Below are 12,263 nucleotides of genomic sequence, written 5' to 3' on the forward strand. Positions count from 1 at the left end.
ATGCCCCAGTCATAAAAATGTTTTGAACCCAGATTGCCTTTACATAAACATGTTTTGATATGTGTGTGTTCTCTTTCTCCAGCTGTATGAATCTGGAGTTCATCAGCATGTGTGTGAAATCACCGGTGAGACTGCAGAATCATTTTGCTTCAGGTTGCAGCACTTTATCAAGCAGGAAGCATTTATAGATGGAGGTGGTATACAGCTCGCTGATGGAGGATGGCTTATCCCCAGCAATGATGGGACTGCAGGGAAACAGGAGTTTTACAGGTACACAGTTCTCCCAGGCTGTAGAGACTGCACCAATATCATCTGCTTCTCAACTGAAAAGTTTGGGGTTCAGTCTCCAGTTTCTGCAGTCACTCATCAAAACCCCAAATGACTCCCATTGCTGCATGTGAATATGTGGGAGAGGAATTGAGTGATTGAGTGATTAGCAACCTCTGCTGTGAGTGTGTGAATGTGCCATGATTCTTACAAGCATTTTGAGTGGTAATACCCAGTTTACATTTTGCATCAACAGTATGTTTGGGGCATTTGATACAAAGTGACTGCACTTTAGAACATCCATATTATACATTAACAATGCGTCTTCCGTGATGACCTGATAGTGTAACTCACTTACCCGCCTATTATGCAAACAATATTTTTATTTAAAGGTACATTTTTGTGCCTGTATTTGATCGAGGAGGATGGTGGATAGAGTCAGAAACATGGACGAGAGCAGGGGAGAGACATGCGGTGAAGGGCCTTGGGCTGGATTCGAACCCGGGCCGTCTGCATATGTGGGGAGCACCTTAACCGCTCTGCCACCTGCGCCCCAGTATTTTTTATTTTTTATGTACTGTTTTCCTCTTATTTATACTCAGAGCATTGCTTGATTCCCCTGGTGTGGATCCTAAGCTGATCAGTGAGGAGTGGGTCTATAACCACTACAGATGGATTGTGTGGAAGCAGGCGTCCATGGAGAGATCATTTCCTGAAACAATGGGGGGCCTCTGTCTCACCCCAGAACAGGTTCTCCTTCAACTTAAGTACAGGTACATAGGATTATAGTTTATTTATGCTTCTTTAGGCTCACAGATTTGATGTTACTGCACTTTATTATTATTTCACCAAATTACAAATAATCTGCATTACATGGTGGATACCTTGGGGAATAATCAAATTTTTATTTACTATTCTGTTATAGATTAACAAGTTTGATTATGAACCTACTAAATACATGCTAAAATGTCATCTTTGTGGACTACCTGACTATCTAGCTGTTTACAGTGTTTGGGTGTTCTTTTTTTATTAAGGTATGATGTCGAGGTGGATCACAGCTGCAGGCCAGCTCTGAGAAAAATCATGGAAAAAGATGACACATCAGCCAAAACTCTCGTCCTCTGTGTATGCGGAGTTGTCTCCGGGGGTCACTCAAGAAGACAAAATTTCAGTGACGCTAAAATGCCACAAGGTGGCGACACCAAGCTTCAGACTCCATGTGCAGTTGTTTGGCTGACAGATGGATGGTATTCCATTAAAGCACAGCTGGATGAGCCTTTGACTGCCATGTTTCACAAAGGTCGGCTGGCTGTGGGGGGGAAGTTGATCATCCATGGGGCTCAGCTGGTGGGATCACAGGATGCCTGCTCCCCTCTGGAAGCTCCTGAATCTCTCATGTTGAAGGTAGGAGCAATCCCATCAGTTTGTCTTCGACCATCATTAAAGTGTGTAGACTACAGGTTTGATTTTTGTTTGTCTGTGTTTAGGTTTGTGCCAATAGCAGCCGACCTGCACGCTGGGATACAAAGCTCGGGTTTCACAGGGATCCACGTCCGTTCCTTCTTCCTGTTTCCTCTTTGTACTGCAATGGAGGACCAGTAGGATGTGTGGACATCATCATACTAAGGAGCTACCCCATACAGGTATGCGTAGTCTTGTAGTTATTGTTACTTTTTCATGTCTGCATTCATTCTTACTGCAGGCTTATTTCATTGTTTTTAGTGGATGGAGAGGAAACCAGATGGAGGCGTTGTGTTTCGTTCTGATCGAGCTGAAGAGAAGGAGGCGAGACGATTCAACAGCAACAAGCAAAAAGCCATGGAGATCCTATTTGCCAAGATTCAGGCTGATTTTGAAAATGAGGAGAAAGGTAGAAATGATGTTTACAATATATAAGAAATTGGGATAAATGGAATAAGTCTTAACAAAATGTCATTTTAAGGTAAGAGCAAACCTCGACGTAGACGACGGACGATCAGTCGCCAGGGTATCGCAAGTCTTCAAGACGGAGAGGAGCTCTATGAGGCAGTAGAGGAAGACCCAGCTTACCTTGAGGTGATATTACTTCACAGATTAACCTAGTGTCTCTCATGAATGCAGCTTTAATTGCAGAACTTTTTACCCTGTATGTCCCAGGCTCATTTGAGTGACCAGCAGTTGGAGACTTTACATGCATACAAGCGTTCTCTGATGGAGAGGAAGCAGGCTGAGCTGCAGGATCGGTACAGACGAGCTTTGGAAAATGCAGAGAACAGTGAAGGCAGCTGTCCAAAGAGAGACGTTACTCCTGTATGGAGGCTCTGCTTTGCTGACTCTGTTGGGCAAACTGGCAGCAGTGAGTTTTATCTGTATTTATTTCAGAAATATTACCATAACTTTTAACTGTTAAAATTACTATTTATTAATCCAATACTGATCTAAAATGTCGCCTTGCCTTTTTTTCTTAGTTTATCAGTTAAATCTTTGGCGACCTACCTCTGATCATCAGTCTTTACTAAAGGAAGGATGTCGATACAAAGTCTACAACCTCACTCCCTCAGAAGGAAAGAAACTTGGTGGTAATACAGGTGTTCAGCTGACCGGCACAAAGAAGACTCAGTTTCAGGATCTACAGGTTCTGTTACTCTAATCATCTTGGCATGCTTATGGAAATTTAAAAAGCAGCATTTAAAAGTTAATATTGATAATATAATTAATTTTATGCTAATTGTACTTTTTTCCTTCAGTCTTCCCCAGATTGGTTGTCAGCACGTTTTCAACCAAGAGTCTCCACCCACTTTGTGGATCTTCAAAACCCAGAATACCATCCGCTGTGTGGAGAGGTCGACCTGACAGGATTTGTCATCAGTGTCATCGATGGGCAGGGTGGGTGGTTGTTTTTTCTCAACTGTTTCCTCTAAGGAGAAATAATTTACTAAATGATATGTTTTGAACACAGGCTCCTCTCCTGCATTTTATTTGGCTGATGGGAAACTGGACATTGTTAAAGTTCGATGTTTCAGCAGTTTTGCTCAGTCCGGTTTGGAGGATTTGGTGAAACCCCGCATTCTGTTGGCTTTGAGCAATCTGCAGCTGAGAGGACAGTCCACACATCCTATGCCTGTGGTGTACGCTGGAGATCTGACCGCCTTCTCAACAAACCCCAAAGAGGTTCATCTAAAGGAGTCCATCAGCCAAATCAGACATCTGGTGCAGGTATGGTGCTAAAATCCAACCTAGAAAATAAAAAAAAAACAAGTAAATGTTTCCCTCTTGCCCCTTTAAGCTATCTATTTTATTAAAAGGTTCAATGCTTTTCTGCTCAAAATGCCCTGTATTTTGAAAAAATCTATACTAAAAGTGCATGAGCAGTTCCACTAAAATACAGGTCTAGGTTTTTATAGAAGTTTCTGTGCTTATTTAAAAATAAGATAACTATGAAGTCATTGTAAACTAATCAAAACATCAATAAAATATCTGATAAATTAGCAAAGGTTAGTCTAGTTTGTATGTAAATAATCCTTTAATGACTGAAAATATGGCGCACAGATGGCCTAGCGGTCTAAGGCGCGACTCATGTACGCAGGCAGCCAACCGCATGTCTCTCCCCACTCTCTCCTGTTTTCAGCTCTGTCCACTGTCCTCTATCAAATAAAGGCACGAAAAGTCCAAAAATAAATCTTAAAACAAAAAAAAAAATCACTGCAAATATACACAAAAACAGTTGATCAGTAGTCTACTGTAGTGTTAATGATCAGATTCCAAATAAGTGAGCTAAGCAATGTAGCTCTTTCTCTTCTCCATCCCTTTGATTTGGGTCCAATATATAGCTGTACTAATTATAACAATAGCTCATATTTGTATCATGTACTTTCAGGGCCAGGAGAACTTCTTTGTTACTGCTGAGGAAAAACTGTCACAGTTACTCAGATCTGATGGGCCACACTCCATCTCCTCTCCAGCCCTGCATACACGAACCCCGGCCTCTACTGCAGACAGAAGACAAGGCACAAAGACAAATGCAAGTTCACAGTTCTATCTGAATTTCTCTCAGTGTGACTTAATAAGGAATGACAACTAAATGCTAACCTTTAATGCAGGTGGCTGTGCAGCATCAAGTCAGAAGTCTTGGGTCCTTCACACCCGTCGGCAGGAACCCTCCTTCATCAAACTGTTCGACAGAGAAGGACCCCACCAGTCTGAAGAGGAAGAGAGCTCTGGACTACCTGTCTCGTATCCCATCTCCTCCTCCTCTTTCCCTTCTGGGCTCAGTGTCCTCCCCGTGTGTAAATAAAACATTTAATCCCCCTCGGAGGTCTGGAACACCAAGCACTTTAAAAACTGTGCAGACTCCAGCTCGCAAACCAGTCCGCCCACCAGTGGAGGAGGAGTGGGTGAATGACGAGGAACTGGCTATGATTGACACTCAGGCGCTGCTTGCTGGTGACTAGGCACATTTTATTGTACAAAGACGAGCACAAAACATCATTATAAATAATTGTACAAATGAATGTAAGTGTGGCTGCTGTGGCACATACTGTGTTGTTTTTAGTCCTATAGGACTCATTAAAAAGATGAAAAGATTTCACAACAGACATTAAGTAATCACTTCATACTTAATTACATCTTACGCATTTTAATCTTAATTTGTTGATAATTTCTTAGCTTCTCCATAACCTTATAATGAAGACTTTGAGGATGTAAGAAAAATAGAACTTACAAAATCATCCTGGGTTTTTACTGACATTATTTAGCCATTTTCTAATCATTTATTAATTAAATATTTTACAGGATAAGCAAATAATAAAATCGGATTTAAAGGTAAATAAAAGTATTTGCAGTGGTAGTAGTTGAAATACGAAAAGGCTACTATGAAAAAAAAGTTTTTTGATAGAAATGTTAAGTACTTATATCCTTATTTTTGTTATTTTAACACAAAATAATGCCACAAAAATTTAGCTGAATATTACTTATTTTTACAATCTACTGAAGCAGTCAAAGATAAGATGGACTTCAATGTCCCCATAGGGAAAATTTTCCTGGACTCTGTCCTGCAGATCAAATCAATAAATACATAAATAGAGTTCATACAGAACCTTAGTTAACCTTACATCCTGTAACAGCGGCAATTCCTTCTAACAATTTTCCACATGTAAAAAACACCTGGCAGCAGTGGCATACTGCACAGCCCCTTGGTGCATTTTACTTAACCTTAATTTAGAAATTCAATGGACATGGGCAAAAATGAATGTTATTATTGTTTTGGTCTGGTCTAAGTGGCTCAAAATCTTAAAAAGGGTAAAAGCTGATACTCAGAATGGAGTATGGTATGGTCAGATAAGCAAAAATAACATGCCTGTTATCCCCTATCTAATGATACTTTCAAGGATCATAACTTGGCATATTTTAAATGCAAACCTCAGTCAATCAAACTTTATGACATTCATTTGCATCCAAAAGTTCTTCACAAGCCAGTGAAAAGTGATGGACAAAATTGTGAAACAATAAAAGGATTCAGAGACCAATGCTTACCAACATGATAAGATAGTAAAAGATGGCTGAATAAAAGTAGAGAAAAAATAAAATGATAAGAGACGGAATTAAAAGGCAAGGAATAAAGAATATGAATAAATAAAATCAAGAAACTTTAAAAGATTAATTGAAAAAGTATTAAATGCATTTGAAATTTTAGTTAAATACAGTAGATCCTTAAAAGAGCTCAATGAAATGCTAAAATCCATATTCTGAACATTCAAATAGTAAATACAAAAAAGCATAAAGATGGCGCTTGTGTGTTTACGCCTAAACTATGCTGTATATTACTAACCAAATTTATTTTACCTTATATGTGTTAATTACTATAAAGCAAACTTCCTGTACTATCTAAGAGAAGATGAAGCAGCCTGTTGTAGGGAATGTGTGGTTCGGTTTTTAACTTTGTTGTAATCGTCTGTTTTTATTTGAGTAAAAGTCCGACAGGTGGCGCTGGTGCAAATGTCGCATGTACGTAAACAGAGAGAGGAAGAAACATCGTGACGTCGCATCCGTAAACACAAGTCAACGGCAATGAGGAATCTGTTAGCCGGATGTTTTTTGTTGATTTACCCATTATATTTGGTTTCTGAATATCTGAGGTGCGCATTAAAAATTGTGATTTTTACTCTCTTATTAAAATAATTAAATTAAATTCACTTGCAAGCTGATTTGTATCGACTTTTACATGCTGCCCGAGAGTTACAGCTAGCGAGTTAGCTTCAGTTAATGTTCACTATGACCCGAAAGAACCCAAGACCACCGATAATTCATTGTTTTAAGAATATTGTAGGAATTTTCTGTCCTTTGAAGTATGGACATACATTAACAAATGAATCCTAAGCATCTGTCGGTGTCTAATCTTTGTTACTGTAAAATTAATTGGAAATTTATAACTGTAAAACACACTGTTTAATCTTTTGTGATTGAAAGTTAGCATGGTTTGTATTGTTAAACGTATTCTATGATTTGTTTTCATGCAGATGTCTCATACTGAACCCTCCTGTACGACCCTCGATGACGAAGAAAACCGTTGTGAGCCTGTTGGTGAAAGAAACGAGGATATGAAAAAGGATTCTGCTGAGGAAGAGTGTGTGATTGTGGGAACTGTCTCCAGCAGTCCAGATAAGAGTAAGAGGGATCGAATTATAAAAGAAGTGGGAATCAAGAGCACCACATTTATTGATCCAGCTTTTCCTCCAGAGAAAAACACAAATTGTAAAAAGGACTCCACTGAGGAAGACTGTGTGATTTTAGGAGCTGTCCTCAGCAGGCCTGATAGAAGTAAGAGGAAGCGGGTGTTTAAGGAAGTCAGAAGTAAAGGTGCCACAGTTTTTGATTCAGCTTTTCCTCCAGAAAAATGCAAAGAAAATGTGAAGGAGAACGCTACTGAGGAAGACTGTGTGTTTGTTGGAAGTGTCTCAAGCAGTCTAGCTAAAAGAGCAAGGGAGCGTGAGTTAAAGGAAGTCAGAGTCAAGGGCACCACGTTAGATGGTCGAGTTCCTCCAGAGAGATACACAGAAGATATGACAGATGACTCTGATGAGGAAGACTGTGTAATTTTAGGAGCAGTCTCTAGCAGTCCAGATAAAGGTGAGAGGGAGCGAGTGTTAAAGGAAGTCGGATTCACTAGCACTGCATTCATTGGTCCTGCATTTCCTCCAGTGAAAAACACAGTCAAGCCTGATATTGAAGACACATTGAGTGACTTTTATAAAGAGCTTGCGCAGATTGATACACCTGATGGTGCCAGTAATAACCAAGGCAAACAAGATACCTGTTTGACACAGCAAACCACACCGTCAAACCTGCCTCAAAGCAAAGATACACAAGTTGTGAAAGAGGAGCAAACTGTAACCCCCGGTAAAACAGTCAGCATCCAGAGTAGCGGTGTACAGAAACAACTGTCTTGGCAACACTGGTATGAAAATCAGCCCTACTATCCCAGAACACCAAGGCCAGACTTGGACCACAGCATCAGTAGAAGTGCTCCACCTCAGAATCACTGGCATCATCCTCAAACAACAAACAGACCACCAAACCCAAGATTTCACACACCCCCATTTTATCCTCCACCATTTCCACCACCTCCATTCCCAAACCCACAAAATCCCCCACCACATGTAAATCCGAACTTTGGCGGTTTCACCAACCAGCATCAAGAAGATCCTAATTTCATACCATTGTCTAATTCCCCATCTCCAGATGTTTGCAGTCAACCATCTCAGGGCTTTTACAGAGACTCTCCACAGCACTTTGACAGGGATGAACGGTTCTGTGGTTATGATGGTCATTCAGATAATGTCAACTCTGAATGGTCTACTGATAGAGAGGAAGAGGGGTCTCAGTTTGGTGAAGATTATGGCAGGGGTCAGAGGAATGGTCCAGAAAATGAACCGTATGACCGTTACTTCCAACATCCTGAAAACACTAATGCACATCACTCCTCCTTGGTGCTGATCTTGATGAGGGGTTTACCAGGATCTGGGAAATCAACTTTGGCCAGGTACATCTCTGTGTGATAATTATATGCACAGCATTATAATAAATTAGTTCAATGGTCACTCATATCCTGAATGTAACATATTTTGTTACATTTATGTCCCATTGTGCTCATAGGGAGCTGCTCTCCACTGGTCCCAGTGGGCTGATACTGAGCACAGATGACTACTTTGCTCATGGTGATGGCTACAGGTATGAAGTAGGTCTCCTTGGAGAAGCACATGATTGGAACCAAAGAAGAGGTAAGAAAAAGTTTTCATCGCATCATGACATTTTTCAAACCTCTTGACATTTTTTCAAACCTCTTGACATTTTTCAGTGTCATCTTCAAATTTAGTCACAGTTCTGCAATGATGAATCAAATAACAATCACTAAATAGATGAAAGGATATATAAAATATTCTGGTAAGCAATTTTCAGAGTAATTGCCAAGTAAAATGTCAAATATTTGTCAGCAGCAACTTTTAAAATGTAAGGAATTGCATATCATTCAATCAATGATAGCAGTTTTCTTTTTTGCAGTTATTTTAGATTCAGTTTTAAAGCTAAAAAAAAAATTAGCTTAATCACATTCAGTTCATTTTTAACCTTTGTAGTTTTAGCCTAGATGTAGTGAACAAAAATTCCAAAACATTTAGGCTAGTTTTAGTCCATGAAAAGTTTTCTATTTAATTCTTTACTTTTACTCAAAATGTTTTCTGTCTTTAAACTCAAGTCATAAGCAAAAAAATGATATGAAAGCATTATCAGTGCTTTAGATAATTAAAGAGTAAACTGATAAAGATATTGATCGACTGAAGGACTTTTACTAGAAGTAGAGTACTTTCAAGAGAAGAGAAAGGTACTTGAATGTTATTGATATAGATAATTTTATAAACCCCTTAATGCATGAATTATGAAATCTTTTATCCAGGATCTTTTTTCAAGTTATTAATGGTTCTTAAGGGATAAGAACAAGATTTGAACTCTTTTTTTCTTTTTTACAAAATTTTAAGGAGCTTTTCACACGTCCATTTAGCGAACAATACGCATTTTTGTTTTCACACTGTATTGATAATACAGTGATTACATATCAATACTATGCATTTTAATGAATGAATTGATATGCAGTTATATGAAAACTATGAAATAAATGCAAAGGAAATTAATATGGCTTCAACTCTGGCATACCATTTTCTGGTATATGCAGCATCATGTCACCTGTTAGCATTTTGGCTACGATGTAGTAGGGCCAGTGATACCTGGGGACAAAGCAGATCTCTGGAGTGCCTCCTCAGCTTCCTCCTCTCCACTGTCACAACTACTAGCATTAACTAATCCGTCTTTCTCTGGCAGCCACTCATCCTCACTGTTACTAACATCCTCACTTGACTCAGATGGTATTTGCTCCACTAACTTGTAGGCCTTTCTATCATGCTCTGCTCTTGAGCAATACAAAATGTGAAGATATATGTAAAACAGAAAATTACATTCTGAAAAAAGGAATACATTTATCTACAGCCAATAAAGTCATTACAGACGAAGAACAAAAATCACAGTAATAGAACTGAATTGTAGTGGACATACAGTGCGTTTGGATTTTTTCCCCCTCAATAAATAAAATCATCATTTAAAAACTGCATTTTGTATTTACTTGGGTTGTCTTTATGAGACATTAAAATTGGTTTGATGATCCAAAACATGTACGTTTGGTAAATATGCAACAAAATCAGGAATCAGAAAGGGGGCAAATACTTTTTCACAGCACTGTTAATAGCTAGTAATACATGATGTCTAATTTAGTGGACAGGTGAATAGTTGGAATTTTCTCCCTATCCATAATCAGTTCTTGGAAAATTTAACAAAGGCATGACTCCTTAGATGTTACTTGATGTTACAATGTGTTTTTTACCTTCAAGGGTATCCTAGAATAGAAGGCTTTTGTGGCTATTCAAAGGGATCTTGGCATACCTGACTGGCCATCAGCCATCTTGGTTTGAAAAGGAAATAAATGCATGTACAATGGATTTCCACTAAGAGTCAGTATATTGGATGATGCAATAGTGTGCAACTATGCCATCAAAACCCATGGATATGCAAGAAAATGGCTTTGAAGAGCTGTCCACTGTATTGACCTCTATGCATAAAAGGTTTAATATTTCTTAACAATCTCGGGCTTTATCAATACCACATTTAATACTCTGCTGTTTTTTAGCAGAAAGATGAGCCACCAGTATGTTTTTATCAGAACTCTTATATTGCTGGGAAAACACAGTTCTCTCTAAACAACTGAATATTCATGTTTCTTACCGAGAGCTACGTTGTTGTTTTCTTCTTGTGATATCTGAATGATGACTGTATATTAACCGGTTTGTTCAGTATTTTTTCTATGCGGTTTAATTCTTTCAGCTAAAGACGCCATGCTTGATGGCCGATCTCCCATCATCATTGACAACACAAACATTCAAGCCTGGGAAATGAAGCCGTATGTCAAAATGGTAGGTATTAGATTTTACAAATTACTTTAGATATGTTGTTTTTGGTTGTAATAAACGTCCAATTTTTATGACAGGCCATGGAGAGAGGATACAGAGTTGACTTTTGTGAACCAGACACCAGCTGGAAGTTTGATCCTTGTGAACTGGAGAAGTAGGTTTTCTTAGTAACCACCTTACATTTTCATATAAGAACAAGCCTGAGGAAGAATCAGGAGGCTATGAATTTTTTTATTGTTCTCCCTGCAGGAGGAACAAGCATGGTGTTAACCAGGAGAAGATCGCACAGATGATGGATCGTTTTTCATCTCCCGTATCCATCGACATCGTCATGAGTTCACAAGAACCGCAGCATGTGAACCAGAGACGTAAACCCAATCAGCCTTGGAACAGGAGGAATAACAGACATTTCAGGTAGTCTTTACAGATGTTAGCTAGTATTTCCAGATGTTCATAATCTTTGCCTTGAAGAACAACACTTTTGTAATTGTGCAAATTTTGATAGTCGCTTTATCTACATAAATTGTAATAAGTTATTTTGTTAAATATAATTTTTGTAAAGAAAGAGGAAATTTATTTTTTCTATGAAAAAAAGTATGATTGTAATAAATGTTAAAGAAGTTGCCTCATTTTTTCACAATTTGTCATAAATGTACAGTTGTTAGATTGTGCGCTTTTTACAAGAGCCCTGAGGTCATCGTTGATTGCCTTGGTGTTTTTTCCTGTCATAATTGATCACCAATTGGTTGCTAAAATTGTTCCTAGTGCTTTCTGAGTCACTACAGTAAAAGAAAAAAAAACGTCACAAATAGATATGTGTGATATTGGCATATCAGTATCGGCAGATGTAGTTTAGAATGTTAAATTTGGTTTTGGCAGTTAGAAAACAAGTTTGTGGAGTTTAAGGCAAGACTAACAGACCTATGTCAGCACAAGTCTTTATTGTACTGGATTTATTTATTTATTTATTTATGGTTAAATCTGATCCCTTAAACTTTTAAGTGTGCTAAGTGGACTGAAGTTCTAGGTGTGAACTACATTTTTTTATATTGGTATAGGCTAAAATTAATTTGTATGTATCAGCAAGCATATCAGATATCAACCAACGTCCAATATTGTGCATCCCAAGCCACAAATGATAATTCTGGTAAACCAAAACCTAGATGGTTATGCCATATTATTAAGATAAGTTATTATTTAACTCATATTTTATATCAGATTCTGGCTGTCTGAACTAAAGGAACCAAGTCCCTGTCTTTCACATTCACAGTATTCCTTTTTAAAAAGTCTTTTCTGTGGACACTTTCCCTGTTTTGTTACAGTCAATGAAAAGAATAAAACAACCAATAACTAAATAGTTTTGCATTCAAAGACTGTCTTGGTAAATTAATCAAAATGAGCTCCAGATGACACACCGATTACATTTGAAGCTTATGAAGAAAGAACTGTACAACAACCTGATAAAAAAGAGGAATTACGGCTTCACAACATTTATTAATGTTGAGATTT

At 38.3% G+C, this 12,263-nt stretch overlaps 2 protein-coding genes across 3 annotated transcripts in view; both read left to right on the forward strand.

Moving 5' to 3' along the window:
• brca2 (BRCA2 DNA repair associated) overlaps window positions 1-4,803 on the forward strand; it is a 15,197-nt gene extending 10,394 nt beyond the window's left edge. The window contains exons 16-27 of one of the 2 annotated variants that reach the window (XM_041803757.1): window positions 83-270; window positions 870-1,040; window positions 1,302-1,671; window positions 1,755-1,910; window positions 1,990-2,137; window positions 2,210-2,322; window positions 2,404-2,602; window positions 2,715-2,881; window positions 2,994-3,132; window positions 3,206-3,462; window positions 4,124-4,267; window positions 4,347-4,803. In XM_041803757.1, coding sequence (XP_041659691.1) covers window positions 83-270; window positions 870-1,040; window positions 1,302-1,671; window positions 1,755-1,910; window positions 1,990-2,137; window positions 2,210-2,322; window positions 2,404-2,602; window positions 2,715-2,881; window positions 2,994-3,132; window positions 3,206-3,462; window positions 4,124-4,267; window positions 4,347-4,697 — 2,403 coding nt within the window. In that variant the 3' untranslated portion in view covers window positions 4,698-4,803. The remainder of the gene's footprint in view (window positions 1-82; window positions 271-869; window positions 1,041-1,301; window positions 1,672-1,754; window positions 1,911-1,989; window positions 2,138-2,209; window positions 2,323-2,403; window positions 2,603-2,714; window positions 2,882-2,993; window positions 3,133-3,205; window positions 3,463-4,123; window positions 4,268-4,346) is intronic. The other variant, XM_041803763.1, reaches the window with a different exon arrangement.
• A 1,475-nt stretch (window positions 4,804-6,278) lies between these two features.
• Window positions 6,279-11,391, forward strand: n4bp2l2 (NEDD4 binding protein 2-like 2). Its single transcript, XM_041803776.1, has 6 exons — window positions 6,279-6,380; window positions 6,762-8,284; window positions 8,398-8,522; window positions 10,669-10,757; window positions 10,832-10,908; window positions 11,004-11,391. Exons 2-6 carry the CDS (start codon window positions 6,762-6,764, stop codon window positions 11,170-11,172), a joined length of 1,983 nt encoding a protein of 660 aa, XP_041659710.1. The 5' UTR covers window positions 6,279-6,380; the 3' UTR covers window positions 11,173-11,391.
• The last annotated feature ends 872 nt before the right edge of the window (window positions 11,392-12,263 follow it).

The sequence above is a fragment of the Cheilinus undulatus genome, linkage group 2 (genome assembly GCF_018320785.1).
Source record: "Cheilinus undulatus linkage group 2, ASM1832078v1, whole genome shotgun sequence".
In the NCBI taxonomy this organism is placed as follows: domain Eukaryota; kingdom Metazoa; phylum Chordata; class Actinopteri; order Labriformes; family Labridae; genus Cheilinus; species Cheilinus undulatus.